The sequence below is a fragment of the Candida margitis genome (genome assembly GCF_024628925.1).
Source record: "Candida margitis strain CBS 14175 chromosome Unknown scaffold14, whole genome shotgun sequence".
NCBI lineage: Eukaryota > Fungi > Ascomycota > Pichiomycetes > Serinales > Debaryomycetaceae > Lodderomyces > Lodderomyces margitis.
The window spans coordinates 212938-222572 of NW_026261739.1; the positions used below are offsets into that span (position 1 = coordinate 212938).

The 9635-nt window shown below is 39.3% G+C and overlaps 3 protein-coding genes across 3 annotated transcripts; 1 reads left to right on the forward strand and 2 right to left on the reverse strand. All coding sequences in view use genetic code 12, as the record gives it.

Annotated features, from left to right (window-relative positions):
* Positions 1-1294: 1294 nt before the first annotated feature.
* On the reverse strand, positions 1295-6775 carry RAD2 (ssDNA endodeoxyribonuclease; the record flags this gene model as incomplete). The annotated part of the gene is made up of 2 exons (XM_051816996.1): positions 1295-3582; positions 3883-6775. 2 exons carry the CDS (start codon positions 6773-6775, stop codon positions 1295-1297), a joined length of 5181 nt encoding a protein of 1726 aa, XP_051673987.1.
* A 663-nt stretch (positions 6776-7438) lies between these two features.
* On the forward strand, positions 7439-9175 carry ECM38 (Ecm38p; the record flags this gene model as incomplete). The annotated part of the gene is made up of 1 exon (XM_051817007.1): positions 7439-9175. One exon carries the CDS (start codon positions 7439-7441, stop codon positions 9173-9175), a length of 1737 nt encoding a protein of 578 aa, XP_051673988.1.
* A 74-nt stretch (positions 9176-9249) lies between these two features.
* On the reverse strand, positions 9250-9635 carry CANMA_000472 (uncharacterized protein; the record flags this gene model as incomplete). Its single annotated transcript, XM_051817017.1, has 1 exon — positions 9250-9635. A coding segment is annotated over one exon (386 nt), but the record flags the coding sequence as incomplete, so codon positions are not given.

Sequence of the window (9635 nt, forward strand, 5' to 3'; positions counted from 1 at the left end):
ACTGTATCATACCCTATTATGCAAAAACAAAAATGGTTTATGTAAATAAGTTTTTGCTATTGATTGAAGCAGAATTTTTGCAATCAAAAAGGATCAATTGTAAGATTTTCCCAATGTTTGTGTAGAAAGGTTTAGTAGCTCCAACACAAAGCAGCCAAAATTCATCTGATCTCAGAGCGACGTAACTTTTGGCGAAGCGAGGGTGAATGGGTTTGTATAAAAAGTCATACAGTCTGTATATAACTATGTGCCACAATACCTTCTTTATCAGAGTGAAGAATCAAACTAAAAAACGTTTCTGCATGAATTATTACATTTCACAACATCTTATGTTCCTGCTTCTGTTCTGATTTCTTCTTTATACAAAAATACAAGGCTTCATTCCATACCTTTGTTAAGCATCTTTCTCGCGCTCAAAGGCCTTTGTTTGAAACTTAGTAGTATTATTAAAGCTTTTTTTTTGACATAGATAGCTCCCCAAGAATTTGCAAATAAAAAAAAGTTTTAGTTGTATGAAATGAGAGATTACCTTTGCCAAGATTTATCATCAATTTCCAAGCTTTGCGATACGTATAATTTCAAATTTTTGTGTATTTATTTACCCCCTCACACCCCTTTTACATTTTTATATTGCTGCAGGGGCCATGCGCTATAAGATGTATAAGTTTACTTGCACCAAGTGTATCTCGTTGGGGCTTATAATCTTGCACTAAACATCATTGGACTGTTTTGTTTCGTAAATTCATCCTTAATAGTTTGCAATTCAACAATCGTATTGGGTACAGTATTCTTATCCCTCACTTTTCGATTTTATGTCAACAATCTTGAATTTATCTTTACGAGCATCTTATCATAAAGGTAACAATACCGATTTCGTTGTTGCATCTTTTTGCAACAGCAATGTAAACAAGCCTAAAGAGTACAAAATAGGCTTAATAGTTGAGAGTCACTCTATATTTGCCTCGTGTTTTGCTTTTGACTTTAAAGTAGCACCAGCGTTCTATTTCTAGTTTGAATATACTGCTGTGATATGGCACTGATCTTTAGTTATGTATACACCTCCTCTTGATATTTAACCAAACTTATCTTGAAGCTATCAATAAGTTTTAGGCACGGCACTAGTCACACTTCAACGGTATTGGCCAATCAAATAAAATCACGATTTAATGTAGATATAACACAATTAGAAAAACAGTGGTTGCTCTCTAGAAAATCTTAAAATATATACATATACATGACAACAAAGTATCAATGACATTTTATTTTAAACACTTACTCTTGAGGTGATAATATTTCAATCTTGTGACACTAAATGTTTTGCTTCCTCGTTATCTTCTGTCTGCCCCTCACTTTCCTCCTCCTCACTTTCCTCCTCCTCACTATCCTCCTCCTCACTTTCCTCCTCCTCACTTTCCTCCTCCTCACTTTCCTCCTCCTCACTATCCTCCTCTTCACTTCCCTCCTCTTCACTTGATTCTTCATCATTTCCAAAAAAGTCATCCAAACTTTGCAACTGATAAGCTTTTGTCGATTGTTCTGGGCGACTTACACCACTATTATTCACCTGCTTCGAAGAGAAAGATTGTTGATTGACAGGACTTGGCGACTTTGAGCCCTCTGAAAATACGCTTGAAGCATTTGTAAGTTTATTGTACTGCACTGGAGCTTCTTTCCTAATCGAAGATGGTGGAATCTGCGAAAGGTCTGTTGCCCATTCAGTTACTTTAAAATACAGCCTAACAGCTTTAAACTCTTCATCGTTGGCGATTGACCCCTCGCTAATCAATGGCGTAGATTTAGGGACTTGAAAAATCAACGAAGCCAACTGTGCTCTGTCAACACCAGAATCCAACAACACGCTAAACATTCTGACCCGATCTCTTGTGTCATACGATGGGTCATACCTTGCCAATTGTAAAGCATATTCAAACATTTTGAATTCAGTTGTCGCTTGCAATTTTGCATTGATAGCAACCTTGTCTTGGTCCGAGTCGCCATGTTCGCTCGTTAATCTGCCCATTTCAAATGCAACAATCTTGCATGCCAAAACTAGTAATTGATATCTAACGTTCTCAGCTTGTCTAGCAAAGGATTTTAATGCTACTCTTAAAAGGTCAGGGCCAATGGCATTTTCCGCAAGGACTGTATACTCTCCGACTGTCCATATAATTGAAGCCTTTGCATCATTTTCCAAATTTAGATCTACCTTGTTCAAATAATAGGCTAGTTTGTTTAGTACTTTCATGATCTCACTTTTCTCTTCTGCACCAGTTGCATCACATTTCTGTTGGATAACAAATCGAATTACTGTCAAAATTTCGTTTAGAGTCTCCCCTGTCATCACTCCGATGTTTGCCAAACACCATTGTAAAATTTCCTCATTCCATGTTGAAGAGATTTGAGAGCATTTTGCCATAGCTCTGATGGATTCTTTGGCAACTATTTTGCGCCTCAGGCTCAATGCATAAAACTTGAGTTCTTCAAAGATATATTTGAAATTAGCATCGTCAGAAATCAAACTTAAAATCCCGAGTTTCAAAATTGCTATATCTGGAGCATCATCTGGCAATATGTAAAACAGTCTAAACTTTTTTGTAAATAAATGCTTGGATTGTTGACAAATACATTCAATAGTTTGCAAAGAGTATACTCTCGTCTGAGTATCATTTGCAGATGATGAAATACGTGTGAGAATCACGTCCAAAGTGCCTAAACAAGAAGGTGCCAAAAGATATATGCATCGAGCAACACTAATAACCACTATGTCTGAAATGGACTGCGCCAAAGGCTCTACTGACCGTACCAACAATTCCAAATCAGGATCAAATTCGTTTTCCAACGGTTTGGTGATGAACTTCCGGCAATACAACGTTAGCATATCGATGGCATAAACCTGGGCAAATTCATCAAACTTTAGCAATAGCGAGCAGAGTCGTCTAAAGTTTCCATGAATATGCTCCCATTTTTTTGCTTCGCTGCGTATTTTTAATTGCACTTTGAAATGTGACTTTATAGCAGCTGACACCACAACAGCATCACTGTCTGCCAATAAGTTTCCTAAAATATCTAGCATTTGTCTTTTGGATTTCCCCGATATTTCATATACCTTCCCTATTGCTATTGCGGTTGCGGCACGAACCTGTGGAGATGGATCGGACGATGTTCGCTTCAAGCTCAATGCAAGAATTGGTACAATTGAGCTAATCTTGATCCCTGCTAAAGACCTGATTGCATTGGCTCTATTTGAAGGCGACTTTTCATTGAGTGTCTTTTGAATAGAATTAATTGAAAGCAATGCGGTATCTGCTTCCACGTCGGCATACTTGGTCAAGTAAATAAACACCATTTGCTTAACTTTGGCATTTTCATTAGTGACGTTCTTCACCACATCAGCAAAATAGGGCAACCCATCTTCCCCCTTTGCTATCAAAGCTATGACGCACTTCATACCATTCAGAATATCTCTATTTGATCTCGAGTTGAGGAGGGAAGAAATTTCTTGGGGGCGAGAGACACCTGGGGTATCGTATATACGTGCTGAGGCTGACATTGCGGCTTCGATTGATAGGTCCTTTGCAGACTCTATCATAGAAGTAATCTTTGACAAAGAATCATTCATTGAAGTTTTATCTGCGTTGAGGAATGATCGAGTTATGCTTTAGAAATGTACACATTATATTTTTCGCGAAATTTTTGTTTTGCAAAAGAGACGTTGCTACCAGGTGGTTTCAATATAACACTATCTATACTCTAAAAGATACTATTATTTCCTCCGTTTGCTTAGTTTATTCGCAGCCGCTTTTAACCTCTTTCCCGTGTTCAACTCTTTACGGCTCTGGATATACTCTTGGGAGAAAAACTCGCCAATGGTTGATTGCGTACCTTCGGCCCTCTTTTTATTCAAATCTCTCACCAATGGCACCATTACCTCGTCAACCCTTTCTTGAGACCAATTGACATTGTACATCAAAAATGACCTTATTTGGTCCAAGTTTGGTATCCCCCATTTGAATTCACTTTTGTCAGAGTCTACCTCGGGATGCGTATACGCATCAAAAACTACTTTGTTGGGAAAATTGTCCGGTAAAAATAATTTCCCATTTTTGATACGTGTAGTAAGACTTTTTTGCAATGGGGTTAAGCTAGTCTGGTCTAACTTGGTTGTTTTTGTTCTCTCATCAAACCAGCTTTTCAATCTTTTCAAGCTGCCAAATTCTGCAAGTATTTCAACTGCCAAAACTGGACCAATTCCTTTTATTCCTTGCGTATAATCACTTCCTAACAACATCGCCAACTCAATCAAGTTTTCTCTGCTCAACCCAACGTTAGTCTCAATATCTTCCTTGATGTAACACTCAACAAACTGCTTCTGGTTAAACATATTCTTGTATATCCTGTCCCCGCCAAATAGGAAACAATCGCTATCGTCAGTAATAATACCATCAACCAATCCAATCCTCAAAAGCTCTGCACATTGAGCCTCTGCCTCCATGGGGGCTGTAATGTATGGAATTCCAAACCTCTTTAATAGCTCTTGTACATCATTTATCATACTCTCTGTCACTTCGTCAGAGTCCCGCTTTGCTTTCTGTAATTTCTCCTGTAATAATTGTTCTTCGGTGATTCTCGTCTCAATTGATGAAATTGGGGTATCGTGAGACAGTTTTATCTGGCTCTTTAGATTTTCATGATCGACTTCTTCTCTTTGTAACTGTTGGACCAAGATCTCTTCGTCTCCCTCCTCAAAGTCGTAGTCAATAACCGCCGGACGTCTAGTTTCTGATTCCCAAACCATTGCTTCATTTGTATCCTCCCTTTGATCGTTGTTTTCGTCAGAGAGACCATCGATAGTCCTTGAAGGTAGCTCTATAACGTCGTCATTTGTCGTCAATTCATTCTCATCATTCATTTCAAAGAGCTCTTTAGCTTCAAACCAAGGAATCAAACCCGCCTCATCATCTATGTTGTTACCCTTCATTTCGAGCCCGGAGCTGGGTACAAACTTTTCATTGTGTGGATTTAAGGTTTTATTAATTTCATTCTGAAACCAATCAGGTAATGTTTGCTGTCCACTGGTAGATGAGTTTGTGTCTTTTGACTGGTTACGAGTTTTTTCGTCGTAGTAGTCTCTTTCGTCACTTTGCGGGCTCTTCTGCACCGATTGCGTTTCATTATTATCCTTCTCCATTGAAGCTTCGGTATCTAAGGACTCTGCACTTCTAGCATCAGCCCCAAAATCTTCCTCCGTTTCTGTTTGACCCTTTCCAGAAAAGTCTTCATTATCAGCTACTTTTAAATTTATTCTTCCAGTCTTGTGGTTTTGAGAATCAAATAAAAGTGAGCTCTGTAGATCATTGTTCGATGGGGATCCCTTGTGGTCATGCGGTGGCTTCTGCATCCTGTTTGAAACTCTCTCTGCTGTATCAGTAGCGTCTGCAAATAACACTGAGGATTGCAAGTCAAGGCTATTACCTTTTCTGATGTCATTTTCCTTACTTGCCTCTTCTTTTCTCAACTTAAAGTACTCCTGTTTACTCTCTTCGACTGCTTTCCTTAATTGTTGCTCATAAGAACTGAGTTGTTTGGTACTTTCTTTTGCATGCGAAGGGTTTTGATTCTCATACTTCTCATAAATCGACTTAATCAACGCCTCTTGTGTCATCCTTTCTTCTTGAGTTTCCCTCGTATCTTCCAAAATTACATCCTCAAAATCCAGATCAGTTTCGTCGCTTTTGGCAGTATCTTGATGATTTGGTTGTTCTCTTAAAGGCCATTCATCAACTTCTAGGTTGATAGGGTTTTCTGCAGTCGATCCACCTCCTTCAAGAGCCAACGTCCATCCATCCTCATTTTTCACTAAAGCATATTTTCTGTCCTTTTCACCAGCAACCCGCCTATCAATGGTATCTTCATCGTTCATACCGGTCACATTCATGAGCTTTTGTGTGTAAAAATTACGCTTTTGTACTTGTTGGATTTGAAACTTGGAGAAGTCCATCAGATTTGGAAATAGCTCCTGCAACTGTTCCTTTCTGTACCCCATCCTCAATCTAGATTTTAGTCGAAGATGATTCAAAATCATGTATTGTGTAGCAATAGGTATATTTGCAAACTCCTTCGATTTTGGATCTACTTCGTTTATGTTGATCCCATCCACATGATCAAAATCATCCCATACTTCTGTATTATCATCATCGGGCATAATCCTTTGATCACGTCGAGAAACTCTGAATTCATTCAAATCCGGAAGATGGTATTCGTCAGTTTTTCTGAATTTAATAGACTTTGGTCGCTCTGGTAACTTTTCTTCCACGACAACTTTGTTCATCGGTAGATCGTCGAAGTATATTACATCATCATCGTCGTTAACAATCTCTCGATTCAATAGTCGAGCTCCTTTTTGTTTATTTACTGACTCCTCTGCTTGCCTTTGCAATTGAATTGCTAGCAATTTCTGTGCTGTTTCCCTAGTTGATTCGGAGTTCTGCTGTCTTCGATTCTTTCTTTCGTTGATGGTTTGTCGTTTGAGAACGGGTACTCCTCCGTCGAATACAAATATAGGTTGAATTCCAAAATATAATAGTTTACAGATCCTTCTGAAAAACCCAACGATATGAGATTGTGGCAAAGCATTGCCTTCCTTGTCACGTACTGCCTTTAAAAATTGGTATATCCATATTGACGCGTCAACCGCGAGTTTCTTTCGTGATAGAGCCTCTAGTCTGACAGGTCTCGCCAGAGGACCAACTATGTCCCATAACGATTGAACACCCATTTCAGTGCTGGTAGCGGTGGTTGTGTTATTTTACTTTTGCTTGGTTCAAGAGACTTATTGCGCAATGGTAAGAATTGCCTTTTGAGTGTATATCACAAAAATCATTTTTTTCATATGAGCGAGAGTTAGTCACATGATGACATTTTAGAACAAAGATGTTCGCAATGGTGGTGATTCAAGTAAACCTCCCCCCCCCCCCCCTCCACGGAGACGGCTACGGGTTACTTACTATTCAAGCCAAACCAAGCCTCACACTAAGCCACTCTTGCTATGAAAATATATATCCTAATCTGCAATTGCCTTTCAGTGGCATTTTCTGCCACCATATTATCTCCATTATGAACCAGCACATCCTCCTTTAATTAGATTGAAGCACATTAGTTATGGCGTATGGCGTTGCACTTTAAATTTATCCCCCACATTTTGAAAAATATGTTGCTTCGGATCGAGCCAATGACTTTTTCTCCTACATAAGGAAGAAAAAAATTAGATCCGAGATAAATCTCACAGCAGCGTTTAATTCCTATTTGGGATCAACGGTTTCAATTAATGTACAAAAGAGTCAGACCGCCAAGTATAAAGAGTGGTCCGTAAGGCTCAACAATATTTTTTTTGCCTTTTAATTTCACAACATCCAAACGTCGTTGCAACTCCACTGTCAAAATGTCTAAGGAATTTATGAGATTTCCGTCGAGGAGATCAGCTGTCTATTCCCACAAGGGAATGGTTGCATCGACCCAACCATTGGCAAACTCTGCTGGATTGAAGATACTTGATTTGGGCGGAAATAGCGTTGACGCCGCAATTGCTGTTTCGGCAGCCTTGTGTGTCACAGAACCGGGGTCAACCGGAATTGGGGGAGACTCGTTTGCCTTGTTTCACAGTAAGGGCAAAGTATTTGGTTTGAATGGTTGTGGGAGAGCAGCAAAAAACGTTACTCCACAGGACGTTTGGGATGAACATAACAATGGTAAACCAATGCCCAGGATACCTTATACCTCAGTCTTTTCAGTTACTGTTCCTGGAGCAATTAGTGGGTGGTACCAGGCTTATAGCACATGGGGTTCGGGGAAAGTTACATTCAAGGATATTTTGGAACCTGCAATCAGTTTGGCAAGAGACGGCTTTCCTGTGTCTGAGCTTTCGGCCCTTAGTTGGAGACATTCTATTCCCAAATTGAAAAGTCAAAATCTAGATGTAGGTGAAAATCCATTTGTTCTCGATGGTGTTAGAGGGCCAAACGAAGGAGAGTTTGTTAAAAACTTGCCATTTGCCAAATGTCTTGAATTGATTGCTGAAGGAGGTGAAAAAGCATTTTATGAAGGACCCATTGCTGAAGCAATTGTTGAAACTACATCAAAAAGAAATCATAAGCTTACATTGGAAGATTTAAAGAATCACACTTCAACAGTTGTAGAGCCAATCAAACTAAACTTCCAGGACCATTTTGTTTGGGAGATTCCACCAAATGGACACGGGTTGGTGGCTTTGTTGGCCCTTGGATTGATTCAAGAGTTGCACAATGAAGGAAAGATTAATTTGTACGAATTGAAGCATAACTCTACCGAGTACTTGCATATATTAATCGAGGCTTGCAAATTAGGATTTCATGATTCTGATGAGTATGTTACTGATCCAATCTTCAAGGACATTCCGATTAAGGATTTATTGCATCACCAGTATTTGAAAACTAGGGCAAAACTATTTGATTCGTCTAAAATCATTGATGGAGAGACCATGACTCATGGTGTACCTGACCCCAAATACAAATCTGACACAGTTTATTTTTCCGTCACTGATTCCAATGGAGATGCTTGCTCTTTTATCAACTCTGTTTATGAGGGATTTGGATCAGGAATTTTAGTGGAGAAGTTTGGGTTTTGTTTACAGAACAGGGGCTGCAACTTCAACTTGACCCCGGGTTTGTCCAATTGTTTAGAAGGTGGAAAGAGACCTTATCATACAATCATACCGGGTATGATTACCAACAAAGACGACTCGTTGTACGCTGCTTTTGGGAATATGGGAGGTTTTGCCCAACCTGTTTGTCACGTGCAACATGTTTTAAATATGATAATTTTTGGAATGACGCCCCAGCAGCTGCTTGACTCTCCAAGGTTTTCCTTGGATTCTGATAGCGACCATTTGAAAGATAGAGGAAGAGGTGCCGATGGTCCTGTTCGAACACCTATTACTGTTGTCAAGATTGAAGAAGGGGTCGGAGAGAAGGTGATAAATGAACTTCGTGAGTTGGGTCACACTGTGGATGTATTAAGTGGGTACTCAAGACAAATTGTCGGCAGAGGGCAAATAATTAAAAATGAATCAAAGAGTGGACAGTTAATCTATGCTGGTGGTAGTGATATGAGAGGAGATGGTGCTGTAGTTCCATTCATTTAATTGCAAATAAAAGAGCACAGAAGGTAATACATCCTTCTAAAAATAAAAGTCTTACAAACAGTTTATATTCTGAATCAGGTTGGCGTGAAAGCAAAAGACGCAGAATTTGAATTATTCAATCTGGACCTGCTCCTATGATTTCTCTCCTCTTCGATATCTTTTTGTCTCTTTAATACCGTCGCAACGCATACAAGTACCAATGCATCTTCATGCATTGAAAGTACGCTTTCGTAATCAATATTGGGGTCTGGATTATACAAGTCGTCAATTTTCACCTCACCATACCCCAATTTGAAATACGATTCTGCTTCTCCCAATATAGCTGAGCATCTTTCACCGTAGTACTCTGGTTTAGGTAATCTTGAACTGAAGCTAAGCTTCAATTTAAAAAGCGACTTTAAGTAAGGGTTGGGCTTCGATTTTTCCAACTTGTCTGTGCGTCCATCCCAATTATCGACCA